The sequence below is a fragment of the Vombatus ursinus genome, unplaced genomic scaffold (genome assembly GCF_900497805.2).
Source record: "Vombatus ursinus unplaced genomic scaffold, bare-nosed wombat genome assembly UNPS02014768.1, whole genome shotgun sequence".
NCBI classification, from domain to species: domain Eukaryota; kingdom Metazoa; phylum Chordata; class Mammalia; order Diprotodontia; family Vombatidae; genus Vombatus; species Vombatus ursinus.
Genome location: NW_020954546.1, coordinates 6,086,153 through 6,102,759, shown reverse-complemented (window position 1 = coordinate 6,102,759; position 16,607 = coordinate 6,086,153). Strand labels below are relative to the sequence as shown.

Below are 16,607 nucleotides of genomic sequence, written 5' to 3'. Positions count from 1 at the left end.
TGTCATGTAACTGACATGGTTTATTGTGTTAATAACATGAATTAATTCCAAGTAAGGTCTTGTCCAGTTTCACTGAAGTAAAATGTAAAAGATAGAGGTTGTGGGTAAATGAATTGCTAATGTTGCATGGGGAAAAAATCAGCAAATTTCCATAAAACCTATAAAGGTTTCAAAGTTCTGGAAAGGATATTACAGACTCTATCCAAAATAACACATTAAAAGAACTTCAAGGCTGACAATAACACTCCCAAAGAAAAAATATAACCCCCCCCCAAATTTTGGCATTCCATCAAAGAAAGTGACACAAACTTCAAGGTGGGGGGCATTGAGCAATATCCTCGGACTATTTCTATAAATGGAATCAGCAAAAACAAACCAAGGCATTATTTTGGTTGCACAGGATTCCTTGGAATACCAATAGGAATTGCTGAATTCTGGGAAGACTTCTGATTTCTCAGTGATATCACTAAAGTTTGCCTACCCCTAAATCTCTGATAGCCATGAACATTATTGTGTGCAAAAATGTGGGAATCTGTATTTTTGAATAATATTTTATTTTTTCCCCAACTACATGTAAAAACAATTGAATTTGTGTTTTTTTAAATGAGTGTCTCCAGGTATATTTATAATGTATACATTTTGGCTAGGATTGATGAAACTTCTTAAACAAATAGATTCTTAACAGTTAAAACATTTTTTAAAAAGTAGAATTCAGCTTCCATAAGTGATTTACTCTAATTTGGATCAATGCTGATTTGGGTGTTTGGATAGTTGGGGACAGTGAAGAGAGAACTCTGGGTTGGTCCACTGTAGGAGTAATCTACACCCCCCCACACACAAATCCAGGAGTCTTGCACAGTCCTATTTGAGGATTCAGTTAGTTTGTGATGGACCAAGGAGCTAGGACCATAGCAAGAAAAAGTAGCTTCAGTTTTGATTACTTCCTGCTGGGAGTGGGGGGGGGGGGGACACACACACGAGAAGGGGGAAGAGAAGTACAGATGTAATTTCCTTTTCTTTTTTTTTTTAAACTTCACTGCTCTGAGTCAGAAGCCAGAATGGATGTCCTACTTGTAGTCATAGCTGCTGTGCCGCTCATCTTGGGTAAGATCATTCCTTCTTCTAGCCCTCACCAGAATTCTGTGTCTAGTAGTTAGGGAACAAGGTGGGGAAGAAGATGAAAAGTGTGGAGGGAATAAAGGGTGGAGAAAAGAGTATGACAAAAGGAGCAATTCCAGTCTCATCTGTAACTGGCATTCTGGGTCCAGAATCTAGGTGGTGAACATGGGAATAGAGAAAGTAGGAGATCGAACCTAGAAAAGAATAGGCTGAGAAGGGTCGAGACTACAGACTTGGAGAGATTTCAGAAAAAAAAAAAAAAAAAAAAAGGAAATCATTGTTCTCTATCTCCAAGGAAGGCAGAGCAAGAAAAGGCAGCTGAAACTGCATGGTAAGAGGAAACTCCATTTTATGATTGGGGAAAACTAGGAGCAGGGTGACATTAGATGGTTGAAGTAACTTTGTTGCTGGAGAGTAAAAGAAAGACTCCCGTCTACATGTGGCTTGGGACTCCTAGAGAAGAATAGCGGCCATCAGGGACACTGGTAAGAGAACAGCTGTCTCCTTCCCTTCTTTGTTTCCCAGTCAGCCAGGTATGTCTCAGTGTTTCCTTTCCTCTTCCTCCAGATTCCTGTGTTATTAACTTGGCTAGGATGTGGGGATGAGGGTGGATAGCAAAAGATGTGGATCTGTAGACTAAGTTATAGAAGTTAGAAATCTTAGAGATCAGCTAATTCAGTTTCCTCATTTTGCAATTGAGGAGAGTAGGTCCCATAAGGTTAAATGGCTTATTTAGGTCACACAGATGGTTAGTGGCAGAGCCTAAGTCTCCCAATGTCCATTCCCTAAATCTTCCTTGTCTATGTGGTGGTGGTAGTGGTGATGGTGGGTGTGTGTGGGTGTGCGTGTGCTCGAGCACGTGCATGCCTCAAATAAACAGCAGTTCTGCAAAGGAAGTGTGGCAGAGTAAATAGAATGCTGGACTTCAGAGTCAGGAAGACTTGGATTTCAATTTTACCTCTAGCATTCACTTGCTCTGTAGCCATGAGAAAGTTACTTAACCCTCTGAACCTCAGTTTTCTCATCTATAAAATGGGGATAAAAATGCCTAGCACCTACTTCACAGGATGAGGCCCAAATGAGAATGTGTATAATATTCCTTACAAATCTTCAAGATATATATATGTACGTGTGTGTGTGTATGTATCTTAATTATTAGAAATGTTAATTTTCAGAGTAGCCAAGATTCTATAAGAACTTAGCTTGGATGGAAGAAGATTTGCGTTGTTTGTTTGTTTTTTTATCTCAGTCCCCTCCGAGACCATTTCTTCATCTAGGTTCTTGGCAAATAAGAGAGACTATGTGGAGCAAGGTGTTTTCTGTTCTGGAAGAATTAATAATAATAATATTTATATAGTGCTTCAAGATTTTCAAAGTGCTTTACAGATATTAGCTCATTTTATCCTTTAACCAACCTTGGGAGGTAAATGCTATTATTATCCCCATTTTACAGATGAGGAAACTGAATCACAGAGAAGTTAAGTGAGTTGTTCAGATTCATACAGTTCATAAGTGTCTGAAGTCAGATGTGAATGCAGGTCTTTCTGACTCCAGGTCCAGCACTTTATCCAATGCACCATGTAGCTGGAAAAGATAATCACAAGTACAACCTCAGTCCTTACAGGTCAAACCTGGGACAATTTAAGCTGGGGATGCAGAATATGAGGCTTGGGAGGAGGAGTCTGAAGAAAGAGTCCTTGGTGAAGTAAAGGGGAGGGTGAACCTATGGTTTTTTATTCAGAACACAGGGCAGAACATGGGAAAGGGATTATAACAGTCTTTTGACAGGTTGATGCTTAGGGAAGGCAGCAAAATGGGAACTTCATGGGCTGACTGTTATTTCCTGATGACTTCAGACTGTCAGTGGATTGTGGAAAGACCCCATGAGCCGCTCACTTTTGCTCATTTTAGGACAAGAATATGAGGAAGAACAAATATATGAAGGAATATATGAAGATTATCAGGTGGTCTATTACACAGTCACTCCATATTACGGTGAGCATGATACAGAGGGACACAATCTGGGCTAGAGCTCTACTGCCTTCCGTGCAGTGGCCAGGCCAAAGAGGACAAATAAGATAAGTAATATTATTTATTTTGGGGAGAACCAAAACCATTAACCTAACCCACACCACTTCTCAGTCTCATTTCCAAAGTCTCAAACAGGATCTGACTTAACTCAATTGCTTAAGTCTCCTAAGCCTGTGATGATTAATCTTTTGGGGGCTGTGACATCATTCTCCCCTTCCTAAAGATATATGTAATATCTATTGCACATCTATGTGTACATATACACAGATATTACATACACACATAGATATACAATAGCTATGTATGGGTATATATGTACACATACATCCATATGCATACATACATATGTCTTTTTTTTCCCTTTCCAGCTTATAAGGGATAGAAAACTTGTGAAAATTCAATCATCTATCAGTGCACTATATAGTTATTCCCCAAGTTGAGAGGGGAGGGGAAAAGTAGGGCTGCTCTGAGGAGAGGCTGGTTAAGAGCATTAGAAGGGAGTTTTTTAATTAAAATATAGATGCAACTGGTTTTTAGGGCGATATTGTTGCATATCTGTTTTTGTTTATTCACATGCTTTTAAAATTAAAGTGAATGCAAATTATACAATGTTGTCTTATACTGCCCATGGGACGTGGCCAAGAACACTTGGAAAATTCCCATCTCAGCCTTTCATCTCTGATTTCTGGGTGCCCTTAGATTTTCATTAGATTATGAACTCCTTGGAGTCAGGGACTGACTCCTTTCTATGTTCTCCTTTCTATGAATTCCTAGCCCTTAGAGAGTGTTTACTCCATAGTAAGCACTAGTAAATAATTGACCATTTTTTCTCTTTCTCAGATGACTTTGGAGTCAACTTTACCCTTGACTATTCCCAATTTGAGGAGGAGGATAGAATGGTGAGCGACCCACTGACCTGGGGAAACTCTGTGGAGGGGTTTGGATGGAATGTAACTTAAAAAAACCCAAAACATAACTAGCTATTGTGTTAAAATAAAACTAGTTGGTAGGCCTAAAATGAATCAGGATAAAGAGAAACTGGGCAATCAGCCAAAAATGAATAGGGAACCTATGGGGAATTAGTGAAGAGAAAGCCAGAATTCAATTAGTTTGGTACAAATATTACAAAAAAGGGTTAGTCTCTTATCCAAAGGATCTAGGGAACTCAGAACATGTGTTAATGGTAAAGGACAGGCAATTTTGTATTTCACTGAGGGATTGGGGGATTAGTGGCTTTGAACCTAAGTCTTGGGGGATACTGAAAAGAATCTTTGGGGAGGTTGTATGAGTGGGTTGGGGGGTGAATGGAGGAGTTAATCCTGTTTTCCAATCATACTGATAACAGAGCATTGAGAAACAAACTATAACTCAAGCAGGAGACAGGAAGGTTAATCCTGAGAAAAAACTTCCAGACAATGGCATACAGAAGACAACAGAAAAAGTGAGTAAGGATAGGGATGCAGACCTCATAGAAGTATTTACCTCTCCTGGATAAATGACAGGCTGGCTGGGGTTAGAGCATGAAGAAGGAGGAGGGCTTGAGGTTCAATCTTGGGATACTGAGGGACCCAAGTCACTTAGCACAGTATCTCGCACATAATATGTGCTTAAGAAATTCTAGTTCCCTTCCCTTCTCTGGTTCTGAAAAGTATTAGCAACTTGCTGACACTGATTTTCACCTAGCCAATAGTCCTTTTCTTTCAGATTTAATGCCAATGTTATGTGGAGATGAGTGGGAGGACTTACTTCAATTCCATTTCAATTTAATTAGTATTTAAGGAGTGTCTTGTGATGCTGAACACTGTACTTGGTGTTGTGGGGATATAATTGACTATGCTACATGTCTTTTCCACTTTAGAAATTTACAATCTTATCGGAGAGACAAAAGTTGCACACGTGAAACAACAGAGAAGAATGAGAATGCATATAATTAAATGCCAACTTAACATAATGAAATTTCAAGATGTATGATACAGACAATAAGTGTCATGGGTGGAAGGAGAGAGGAATCATAATTGGCTAGAGGTTTTAGTGGAGAGAGTGGGACTATAAAAATAGGAGGGATTTTAATAAATGGAGAGTAGTGGAAAGGATATTCCAAGGGTAAAAAGAGCAAGGATGAGGAGGTAAAAATGAGTGTGGGATATTAGAGGGTCAGGGAGCAGAGTACATGTGTTGGAATGTAGTGGGACACAACATGGGGTAGGTAAAATGGGGTTGACTCATTTAAGGTCTTCACCACCAGGCTGAGCACCATCGTAGCTAGAGCTGATAGAGACCTTAAATATCATCAGTTTCGATTAGACAAGTTGCTCTGTTGAGTATAGTGTCATGTAAACTCAGTTTCACATCTGTAAAATGAGCTGGAGAAGGAAATGCAAATCACCCCAGTATTTCTGCCAAGAAAACCACAAAATGGGGTCACAAAGAGTCAACTGAAATGACTGAACAAACAAACAGACATCATAAACTTAAGATGTTCAAAACTGAACTCATTTTCCCCAAATCCTTCCCCCTTCTAAACCTCCCTACTACTTTCTAGGGTACTATCATCCTGCCAGTCTCCCAGATTTGACACCTAGCTGTCACCTTCCATTCCTCACTCTCATCCCCCATGTATAATCTGTTGCCAAGGCCTGTCGACATTACTTTCATAACCTTCTTTGCATATGCCCCTTTCTCTCCTTCTACACTGTCACCCTGAGGTATAGGCCCTCATCTCCTCATGCTTGGACTACTGCAATAGCCTGCTGCTTGATCTGCCTGCCTTAAGTCTCTTGTCACTGCAGTCCTTCCTCCACTCAGCTGTCAAAGTGAGTTTCTTAAAGTACAGGTCCAACAGAGTCACCTCCATACTCAACAAACTCCAGTGACTCCCTATCATCTCTAGGATCAACTATAAGATCCTCTGTTTGGTGTTCAAAGCTCTTTACAATCTAACTCCTTCTCATGCTGTCCCACCTTTCCAGTCTTCTTACATCTTATACCCAACAATATACTTTTCAATATGGTGACACTGGTCTTCGTGCTATTCCTAAAACAAGTAACTCCATTTCTGGGCTCCATGTCTTTTCACTGGCTGTCCCCCATGGATGGAATGCTCTTCTTCCTCATCTCTGCCTCCTTGCTTCCTTCAAGTCCCAGCTAAAATCCTACCTTTTACAGGAAGTCTTTCCCAATCTCTCTTAATCTAGTACCTTCCCTCTCTTGATAATTTCCTATTAATCCTGTATATAGCTTGTCTGTACATAGTTGTTTGCATGTTGGTTCCCCCATTTGATTGAGGGCAGGGATATTCTTGCCTTTCTTTGTATCCCATGTGCTTAGCAAGTGCCTTGAAAATAGCAGATGCTTAATAAATGTTTATTGGCTGACTGAATTGATAGTCTAGATTAAGGCGGTTAGAGTGGGAATGGAGAATGGATAAATTCAAGGGAGTGTTCAAAGGAAAAAATGACAGGATTTGGAGATCTGCCTTTATAGGCATGGAATGAGGTAGAGGGAGAGCTGAAGATGACTTGTACATTTTGACCCGGGGTGATCAGGAGAATCACCAAAATCAGTGCTATTTTGAATTGACAAAATTGGGGAGTATGGGAGTGGGCTTAGTTTAGAAAGGGGGATGATGAGTTTGATTTTGGACAAGGTGAATAAACACTGGTGAGAGGGAAATCTTTAAGTGGAAATGTCCTAAGAACAATGAGAACAAAAGTCATAGTAGAGATATAGATCTGGAAGTCATAGGCATGAGGTGATCGTTAAAGGCATGAAATGAGTTTGCCAATAATAATAGCTTGTATTTACATAGTGTTTCACATATATCATATCATTTGAGCCTCTCTACAACCTTATAAGGTAAGTAGTATAATGATTATTATTTCCATTTTATGGATAAGGAAACATCCAAAGGATGTTTAGAGAGGTTTAGAGAGGCTAAGGAATGCCCTACCTATCATGGAGACTCATCAGTGGAGCCAAGGATTAAATTCAGATCTTCTATGTCCCAGGCCAGTACTCAGTCCACTACACCAAAGGAGAGATTATACACAGAGAAGAACTGGGGCCAAGAAGGAAAAGAAGATGGCCCCAGGGACAGAAAAGAATCTACCACAGAGGTAGGAGAACTAAGATAAGAATGCATCCCAGAAGAAAAGGGAGGGCAGAATTTTAAGCAGAGAGATATTCAGTGGTGTCAGATGCTACAAAAAGACTGGGGATTAAGAACTGTGAAAAGGCCATTAAAATTGGAAGGAAGTCATTAGAGATTGGAAATAGCAGTGGAAGCCATATTGTGGGCCTCTGAAGAAGTGGGTTGTGAAGTAATATAGGTAATATACATTAACTGCTCTTTTGAGAAATATAGTTGTGAAAGGAGAGAGAAAAGAGAAGGGACAGCATCCGGAAGGGACAAAAGGCTCAAGCAAGAAGGAATCCATGTTTGAAAGTTGAAGGGGAGGAATTAGTAGAGAGTGAAGGGAGATGTAGAGGTGAGGTTTCTGAGGATTTGGGAGGGTGCTAAGGCCTATTATGCAGAGTCTCATTTTAGAGGGGATAAGTGACACATCTTCATCTGGGCCCAGAAAAAAGGAGAGGGTGAGTATAGAGAATGAGGCATGTTGAGATGAAGCTCTTCTCTCGGGTGTGGTAAGCTTCCAAGCCCATGCGCCTGCCAGTAGCCAGGTAGGGTAGAATGTGGAGGGATCATATATTTGTGTTTTAGGCACCTTCAGCTATGGATGCTGCTGTGCCCACTCTGCAGCATCACCTCCCACTCCTCCTTCTGCCCTGGGTTCTGCTGAGGTGGATATTGCTACTTTAGAAGGTGAGAGGTCAGGATAATTATGCTCAACCACCTGCTTGGGAGAAAACAGGGTAGGTTAAAATAGCTCTTCCAATGTTCTCAGCATAACATCTCTAGGTAGGGGATGGGAGTGTGTGTGGGGAGGACTGGGAACTTGGGGAGAAGGGGTGAATGGAAGGAGTAGGCTAACAACAGGAGAGACTGTGTTTAGAAAACAGGAAAAATTTCTTGTTTCAAGGAGATAGTAGGATAGTCCTGGGAGTGTCATGAAATGAAACTTAAAATGGAGGCTCAGGTGACTTTAGGACTTCCTAGTCCAGATGCAGGAAACTGGACAAAATAACCTCTTGAGTGCCCTTTGCCAGCTTCGAGAGTTAAAGCCAATTTCCAGCTGGTTGTGGCCCAGACGAGGCAGGTGCAAATAGGCAGTGGGTGAGGCTCCTAATGAGTTGGAGAGTTAAAGGGCAAAGTTCAGTAGCAAAAGAGATTCCCTATTGGTTAAAGTAGAGTTGAGGGAGGTAGAGAAAGAAAGAGGAGAGAAAGGAAATTCCAACTAGGGAGTTGGAGGTGAAATTCTGATAGGAGTTAAGCTGAAGAAAGGAATTCCTGGTAATAAGGAAATCATGGAAATGAAAGTTGAGGAGAAGGACAGCACATCTCTGTGAACCTCCTCTTAAAGGAGAAATGTTATCGAGGGTGAAGGAAAGTTGCATGTCAGATGTATATTCTGGAGTGAGGAAAGGGTGCCTGGGTTCCTAATCCTGTTCCAAGGACCAGAGTTCAAATTTCCCTCTTGATCCTTAGTACCTGTGAAACATCCAGTAAGGCACTTAAAAAATCTCTAGACCTAAGTTTTCTCACCTGTAAAATGAGGGATTGGAGTGGATGAACTCTAAGAACTTCCAGCTCTAGATCTTTTCCTTCTTTCCTTTTCAGGAGAGAGAAGGCTGCCATGACTTCTTTGAAAAGGGGGTGGGGGGGGAGTGGAGTGCAGAAACTGGAAAAAGAAATAAATAATTGAACCACAAACGTTATCTCATTGTCCTTCCATATGATCTTCCCTTGGAGGATCATCATACTGCTTCTTGGGCCATTGGGGTGGGAGTGAGCTGTGATGTTTTGCATCCCTTTCTCTTTGGAATTGAAAACAGTATGTATTGTCTACCTGTTACAATCTCTGCTCTTTCCCATATTTTGAAGTTTATATATACAGAGCCCTAACTAGGGCAGGCCACTAAAGCTTTGTATGCAGGCACTGAAATTTTGAGGGATACTGACAGCACTTTTAATCCAGCAGTTTAGAAACCAGAATTTAGCATCTACTTAGCAAGATTATTGAGCTACCAGGTGGTAGCTTCCTCTCCATGAGTAGCACCCAACGTGACTCTCCTCACCTCCTTTCCCTATGCTACTCACTATCCTCAAATGAATTGGGGACACATTTCTTTCAACTTTCCTAGCTGCAAAATGATGTGCTTGTTCTGGATATAGAGTCGAACTTTCATCCTCTCTTTGCTTCCAATTCGGTTACTAAGTCAGTAGTGGGGAACGTGCGGCCTCGAGGCCACGTGTTTATTTCATCTGGGGTTGGAAGGTTTGTGTGTCTGGGTTGGGGAAGGGGAAATGGCTTTAAAACATAAACCAGTTCCCTTTTCCTATATGGCCCCCTGCAAAGTGTTTGGGTTTGTTTTTTCTTTACAAAAAAAAAAAAACATTGAGAAGCGGACGGTCAATATAACAAAAATCCTTGCCCCGGTATCTCGGTCTTGCAGAATTTTATATTTCTTTTTAACCTCTTTATGTACGCTAAGGGGAACTGTGCTTCCCCCTTGTGGCTGCTTCAGAAACCGTCACCCCACTCGACTTCCAACTCTGAACCCACCCATGAGAATACGAGGGTCATTTAATTTGAGGGACTTTAGAGATACAGCCCAGCTTCTTCATTTTTACTGAACAACTGAGGCCAAGAGAGATTACGTGCCTTGCCTAGGGTCACACATCTAGTGAGTGTCAGGGGCAGGATATGAACCCAACTCTTTCTGACTTCAAGTACAGCACCCTATGCACTCCTGTCTCGGAATGGGGAGACGTCGATAGTATCCTCTTAACTTCTCAGCTCCAGGTAGCTCCGCACGTTCAGACGGGCCATCTCACTTCAAACGGTCTCTCTAAACCCACATCCCAAAATCATGCACATCTCCAGGACCCAGAGGGGGAAAAGAATGACCATTGCCCCTCTCCCCTACCAGGGGAAAGCATCCAGACGTGGAGGGGACGCGGGGAAGGGATCCAGCCCAGGTAGTGGGCGGATGAGTAAAACAGGAGCGTGAGAGGCCGTCTGGCGCTCTGACAAGGGGTCCGAGGTGGGGCAGGCAAGGCACCAGTGTGTGTAACGTGTGCTCTCTCGGGTTATGTAAGAAAAGCGCTGTAACTGCCGGCGAGAGAACGCGGTGTTCCCGGCGCTAGTCCCCGCCCTGCTCTGCCCGCGGAGCACCGAGACACCCGGCTTGGGGCGGGGGCGGGTTGAGGAGACGTGGGGAGTCACGAGTCCCAGGCCTGAGAGTGTGGCTATATACGCCCAGCACACAGTGTCCCACACAGTCGACCGGTCCCACACGTTGCAAACACTGGACTCTCTCGGCTCCACGTGCACATCTGACATGCACACTGCAAGAGGCTTAGGGGGCGGGCAGGACGACAATTCCGGGGGCGGAGCCTGGAATTCCAGGAGCCTCACCTCTGCTGTGGAATCCCCCTCCTTCGCCCACCCGCGGCGTCCTTGGCCCTCCAAACCGCCCTCCTTCCGCCCCCAGCCGCGTGCGTGCTCTTTCTCTTCAGGCTCCACACACTCGAGTCTCTCGGGCCTGGGCGCTTCACCTCCCCGCCTAAGTTTAGCCAGTCCAACTCCTCCTCGCCCTCCTTTTCGGTGTTTCCTACTTCCCCCTCCCCTTTCGGCCACCGGGTCCTCTTTCTAAGCCGCATGTAGGGGCGGAGCACTGTATTAGTCTCTCCAGGCCAATTAACGATGGGCCGCCCCTCCATTGGCCGAGCCCCTGAGAGCTTAGCCAATGAACGGGGGATGTCGTCATGGGCCGGAGAACAGAGGTCACGTGTTCCCGGCTCTCCCGCCAATAGGAGGATAGCAACCCGGTGCGCAGGGGAAGGCACGTGCGGAGCTGCACGTGTCGGGATGGGGTAGGGGCGGGACCTGGCTAAGGAAAGGCGGAGGAGGGAAGAGTAGACCAGGTGCGCTAGGGAGAGCCTTGGACGGAGCTGGAGGTTTGGTGAGCACTTCGCGGGCCCTAGAACGAGCTAATTTGGGGTGGTTTCGGAGAGAAAGAGTCTTGAGAAAGGGAGGGATCAGATGATGACACTGGGTGGGGATGCGTTATGAGGCTGAGACGGACTGGAAGAGGTCAGTGATAGGGAACCCGATTTTAGAAGAGATTGACGGGGGGCGGGGGCGAGCCGTGTCCCTTCTTGGGCTTCGGAGGGGCCTCCGCGAGTGTGAGTGGAAGGCACTGGGCGTCCGTCCCCGGATCACAGCTGCTTACACTGCCCTGCACCTGGCCCCCACCTGGAGAGGCCGGCACAAGCTTGACCAGGAGTTAGAGGAGAGTAGGAGCGACAGCCCCAGGAGACGTGGGACGGCAGCTTGTGGGAGGGCAGATGTGGTGGTGGATCTGATCAAAAATTTTCCTTTCGACTTTGGAAAGAGAGGATAGAGAAGCCTCCATCATTCTGGAGGCGGCTTCTCCGGGGGAGCTTTTGAGTCACTCCCAGCCCCTTCCAACATAGATGACGGGGTGACTTTTCTGTTGCCTCAAGGATAATTTTGAGTTGCGGGGGGGGGGGGGGGAGCAATGCCCTAATTCCGCTTCTTCCACTCTGTTCCACTCCATCAATTCCCCAGACCTAACACGCAAACTCCTCCTTTGTTCTTAAGTTGCAGGTTCAAACGTACTACAGCATCTGCTCTTAATTCAACACTAACGTCCATCCCCAGCTTCCCTGGAAACATGGAGTCTCCATCTAGTAGTTCCTTCTATTCCTCTTCCTCCCTCTCTTCTTCCTCTTCCCCCTCGGAGGTGGACAGTGCCCTCAGCGACTTTGGCTTTTCCTCAGATAGTGAGGGGGAGTGCAGGGGGGCTCACGGGTCCAGGTCAGAGGCTGGTTGGCAGAGGGGAAGTCAGCGGCCAGGACCTCTTCGATGTTGCCGTCGGCCCCTGAGTTCCAGTGGTCATCAGGTTTCATCTTGCCTAGAAGGACCTGGCTTCGCTTCCCCCATGGCTGGTTCAGGAATGAAAAGATCAAGAGACAGTGAGGAGGAGACTTGTCTCAACACCCAGAACCTTAGTACAGAAGGAGATCGGCTCTTTGCTCAGAAGGTAAAAATAAGAAGGGGGAAGAACTGGGAAGTCTGGAGGCCTATTATTTTGTGTATGTTCTGAAGTAGTTTAGTGATTCTAACTGGGTTGTGTTATTGACCATCTTTGGTCATAGCTCCTAGATTTGAAAGAATAATTTATATTGTGCTAGGGTCGGCTTACACTCTTTGATCTCTTTCTCTATAGTGTAAAGAGCTCCAAGGATTCATTCGCCCCCTCACAGACCTGTTGAATGGGCTGAAGATGGGCCGCTATGAGAGAGGTGGTTATCTATTTTTGTCCATCTGTTCCGCTGTGTTACTCATTCAGTCTGTATCCATGTCTTTGCCAGAATGGAATTAGGCTAGTGTGACTTCTTCCTTTTTGTCCCTGGAATAGTTGCAATACCTGAAAATAACCCTACTTCATCTTATCCTTAAGTATTATAGCTTCACCAGGCTAAACGCCTGGAATCCTGAGTATCTTAGTCCTCTGAAGGCTTTGTTATGGAATAGAAGTGCCCCCCTTTTCCCCTTCCTTATTTCCTCCCAACAGGCCAGAAATTTATTCGCTTCCTCTCTCTTTTCTAGACTGGAGTCTTTCAATCTTTGGTATCTCTTTCCCCCTCTCTCTCATTTACATTTAGGATTAAGTAGTTTTCAACAGAGTGTGGCAATGGACAGGATTCAGCGTATTGTAGGTGTCCTACAGAAGCCCGAGATGGGGTAAGTTGCCCTGCTTTTTCTTTCTCTGACCCAAATAAAAGTGTGATGTCTCCCTAATCTTGTTTTCTTTTTCCTTCTACTTCTGAAATCTCTAACTGCTCTTCTAAATTTTTTTTTCTTTTTGCCTTTGCAGTGAGCGTTATCTAGGGACCTTGCTACAAGTAGAGAGTATGTTGAAGACCTGGTTCCCTCACATAGCTTCCCAGAGGTCACCCTCAGAAGATGGGAAGCACAGGTTTCAATCTAAGGTGAGAACTTAAAAGTTATAAGATAGGATGGGAGGACTGTATATACAGTGGGATCCTTTCTTCCTTTTTATCCCTTAACCCTTCCTCATTGATATGGGCATCTCCAGGAAGAGAATTGCTTGTCTCTCCACCCCTAGTTTATGCATTGGTTTATATTTATCACTGGGAAGTTTTCTGATGTCTAATCTTTTTCTTCCCATTACAACTGTTGATCTTGTTTCTTGAGCAGATAGTAGGTAAAATGGGTCTTTTCCTTAGTCAGATGTCCAGGCAAAAAGATTAAGAAATAAAAAGATCTTTCTTTCCTCTAACCTGATTTTGCTTAAGAACATGTTAAGGTTTTGTTTTTTGGGGGTTTTTTTTGTTTTTTGGTGAGGCAATTGGGGTTAAGTGAGTTGCCCAGGGTCACACAGCTAGTAAGTGTCAAGTGTCTGGTCTGAGACTGGATTTGAACTCAGGTCCTCCTGACTCTAGGACCAGGGCTCTATCTACTTCGCCACCTAGCTGCCCCTAGGGTTGTTATTTTTATTAAAATAAGTGGATTTACCACAGAATTCCTATAAATAATATGATTCCACGGTACATTTAAAAATCAGACTCAGATTGCAAAAATTTGGTTTATCACACTGTGTGACCTTGGACAAGTCACCTTAACTTCTTTGGGTCTCACTTTCCCATCTCTAAAAGGAGGGCCTGAACTGGGTGACCTCTGAAGTTCTTTCTATATCTAAATCTATGACCCTACAACTTCTCAAAACTATCACACCAGCGAGATGTGCCTTTTTATACATTGAGAACTGGAAATGCTTGTAGAATACAGAGTAAAGGATTGCAATTTCGGGGGGTCAGGGAAGCTACGCTGTCCTTGAGAGGGTTGGGGACCTGGCTTGAGGGTCTCCTGTTGCCTCTTTCCATCTCCAGAGAAAAATCAGCTCTTGATGGCTTATTCACTCACTACTTTCTCCTCAATCCTTCTGATTCCCAGCGCTTGGCCAGCAGCCAGACCTACCCAACTGGTCCCTTAGCTCATCTCCCCAGAAAGGAGTTAAACCAGATTCAACTAAGACAGCAGGATCAAGGAAAAGAGAAGTTGCATTCTCAAGAACAAGAGTTGCCCCACCTCCTCCCAGAATGGCCAGCCATGAACTTGACATGGATCCATACATCCCCTATTTGCAACCCACCTCTCAGTTCCCTTGGCTCAGCTACCTTCAGCCATGGTCTTCTGGGTCCTGGGGCCAGATTTGGGGTTATCCTCTTCCTTCAGCATGGAGCACAATCTTTTGCCTATTCAGCGCCCACCACTCCTGTCCGTGATGCTACAGTGTCTCCTGTTGTCTGTGATGGTCCTAAGAACCTCCCTGAAGAAGGGCCTCGTTGCTACAGTTTGCCAGTTTCTCTAGCATCCACCCCACTGACCTCAGAATGGAGCCGTGCCCTATCTTCACCCTGTTTACCCACTGCAGCTAGGGAGATGACAACTATAATGGATGAAAAACAGGCGCTTCATTTCTGCTGATGTCCCATTCTCCCCATCCCAACTATAGGACTATCCTCTCTGCTCTGGTTTTTATTTTATGTGTGTTTTTTTATTTTATTTTTTGAAGTGTGTATATTTGTGCTGAGGGGATAGAAACCCTCTCTGATTAAAGTAATTTTACACCTGAATTATTTGTTGATTTGAGGAAGCAAAACACTCTTGTACCATTTTTTTTTGCTACCCTGTGCAAAGGTTCCTTACTGTACACTTGAGCTCGCTTGTGCGCTCTCTCTCTCTCTCTCTCTCTCTCTCTCTCTCTCTCTCTCTCTCTCGCTCACACACACACACACACACACACACACACACTACCTCCAACCAATCTTTTCTTCTTAACTGGCAAGTACAAGCAGAAGGGATTTTATAGGTTGACACTCCCTTCAAAGGCATCTTTTTAGGACAACTCTCAGTTAAATTGTGTGTTTCACTGTTTGGTTTGTTTCTAATTAATTCCAGGACTACCATCCTCATTTTTTGTTATCTTCCACTGACCCAGATCAACAGCAGCTTCTACTGTGAGCTGGCCATTTACAGTAGGCTGTTGATGTTTTGGGGTGTGTATGTGTGTGTGGGGGAGGTGAGTCTCATGTAATTGTTGCCAAGGTAAGGAGTAAGAGCTTAGAACACCCACGGTTGGCCGTCAGTTCCTAAAGAGGGAGGAGCAATCTTGAATTGTCAGGAGTTCCCTCAGGTATGAGTTTTAAGTGCTAGATGTAGGAAGAGGGAAAGGCTCTCTATTTTCTTGTTCAGCTCTTTGTGACTCTGGACCTAGCATGCCAGTCCTGTCCATGGGGTTTTCTTGGCAAAGATACTGGAGTGATTTGCCATTCCTTCTCTAGTGGCTTTTAAGGCAAACAGAAGTTAAGTGACTTGCCCAGGGTCACACAGCTAGTGAATGTCTGAGGCCCAATTTGAATTCGGGTCTTCCTGACTGCAAACCCAGCACTCTATCCACTGAGCCATCTAGCTATGCTCCCCTCCAACTTAGAAGCAAAGTGTAGTTATGAACAATCATACATCTACTTTTCTCAACCTGAGTTCTTGTTCTATCAGGTTCAGCCTCCTGTTGAAGCCTGCCCTGTGTGAACATACCTCATGGTAGCACTTCAAAGTCTAGACTAGAGTAAAGAAAACATAGAAAAATCTTTCATTTCCCCCTTCCCTTCTTGTCTATCCTCTTTGTTGTGGATGACTTTGAGAACTATTTGACTGAAAATCAAGGGCAGAATAAGTGTGCCTCATCCTCTCTGAAAATGGTGGCTTTTTCCCATTCCCCTTTATCTTGGTTCATCCTCTTATTCCCTCATTACTTTTCCTGGATTCTCAGTTTTTCTTTCATTGGCACCTCCCTCACTGCCTGAGCAAAGGGGCTCAGGTATTGCCTTTCTTGGAAGGCAAGAAGAATCTTATCCTTTTTACTGTCTCTCCACCCTTTCAGGCAGGCAGTGGCCTCGTAGAATCTTGAGTTGGAAAGCACATTGGAGGTCTTTTAATCAAACTTCCTCTTTCAATAACTTTTTTTTAAAAAATCATTTTTCTTTATCTCTACTATTCCATTTCTATTGACTACTCCTTTTAATTCAATTTTAATTTTTGAGCACTTCTTGGCATCTATAAGGCAGTAATAGTTTAGTTCTCAGCTGTCTGATCATTCTTGTTTCATGATTCTATTTCTTTCTCCCAAAAGTGGGGACATCCCAAGGCTCTTTTTCTAGACTACCTCAGATAATTCACTTTTATACTTTCAACTCTCACCTCTATTCAGGTGAATCTCAGATC

General features: G+C 43.9%; 2 protein-coding genes across 7 annotated transcripts; both read left to right on the top strand.

Moving 5' to 3' along the window:
* The first annotated feature begins 1,023 nt into the window (after positions 1–1,023).
* On the top strand, positions 1,024–8,974 carry LOC114043423 (uncharacterized protein C1orf54-like). 3 transcript variants are annotated; one of them, XR_003569104.1, is made up of 8 exons: positions 1,046–1,104; positions 1,419–1,604; positions 3,031–3,114; positions 3,991–4,049; positions 4,496–4,591; positions 7,158–7,265; positions 7,871–7,972; positions 8,888–8,974. XR_003569104.1 is itself a non-coding variant. In XM_027862530.1 (7 exons), the coding sequence occupies exons 1-6, from the start codon at positions 1,059–1,061 to the stop codon at positions 7,967–7,969; spliced, it is 492 nt and encodes a 163-aa protein (XP_027718331.1). In that variant the 5' UTR covers positions 1,024–1,058; the 3' UTR covers positions 7,970–7,972; positions 8,888–8,974. The 3 variants fall into 3 exon arrangements, 2 of the variants coding, with proteins under 2 accessions (XP_027718331.1, XP_027718332.1); XM_027862530.1 differs by lacking the exon at positions 1,419–1,604 and having other exon boundaries at positions 1,024–1,104; XM_027862531.1 differs by lacking the exons at positions 1,419–1,604; positions 4,496–4,591 and having other exon boundaries at positions 1,024–1,104.
* A 2,176-nt stretch (positions 8,975–11,150) lies between these two features.
* Positions 11,151–14,959, top strand: LOC114043192 (circadian-associated transcriptional repressor-like). 4 transcript variants are annotated; one of them, XM_027862213.1, is made up of 6 exons: positions 11,151–11,235; positions 11,898–12,339; positions 12,526–12,601; positions 12,965–13,043; positions 13,177–13,291; positions 14,277–14,959. In XM_027862213.1, exons 2-6 carry the CDS (start codon positions 11,971–11,973, stop codon positions 14,808–14,810), a joined length of 1,173 nt encoding a protein of 390 aa, XP_027718014.1. In that variant the 5' UTR covers positions 11,151–11,235; positions 11,898–11,970; the 3' UTR covers positions 14,811–14,959. The 4 variants fall into 4 exon arrangements, with proteins under 4 accessions (XP_027718014.1, XP_027718017.1, XP_027718016.1 ...); XM_027862216.1 differs by having other exon boundaries at positions 11,152–11,235; positions 12,218–12,339; XM_027862215.1 differs by having other exon boundaries at positions 11,182–11,235; positions 11,904–12,339.
* The last annotated feature ends 1,648 nt before the right edge of the window (positions 14,960–16,607 follow it).

Coding starts and splice junctions, on each gene's coding strand:
- LOC114043423 (XM_027862530.1), top strand. CDS start 1,059: ATGGATGTCCTACTTGTAGTCATAGCTGCTGTGCCGCTCATCTTGG. Junction 4,050..4,495: donor TTGAGGAGGAGGATAGAATG/GTGAGCGACCCA, acceptor TACTGATAACAG/AGCATTGAGAAACAAACTAT. Junction 4,592..7,157: donor TACAGAAGACAACAGAAAAA/GTGAGTAAGGAT, acceptor TCTATGTCCCAG/GCCAGTACTCAGTCCACTAC.
- LOC114043192 (XM_027862213.1), top strand. CDS start 11,971: ATGGAGTCTCCATCTAGTAGTTCCTTCTATTCCTCTTCCTCCCTCTCT. Junction 12,602..12,964: donor GATGGGCCGCTATGAGAGAG/GTGGTTATCTAT, acceptor ATTTACATTTAG/GATTAAGTAGTTTTCAACAG. Junction 13,292..14,276: donor AGCACAGGTTTCAATCTAAG/GTGAGAACTTAA, acceptor TCTGATTCCCAG/CGCTTGGCCAGCAGCCAGAC.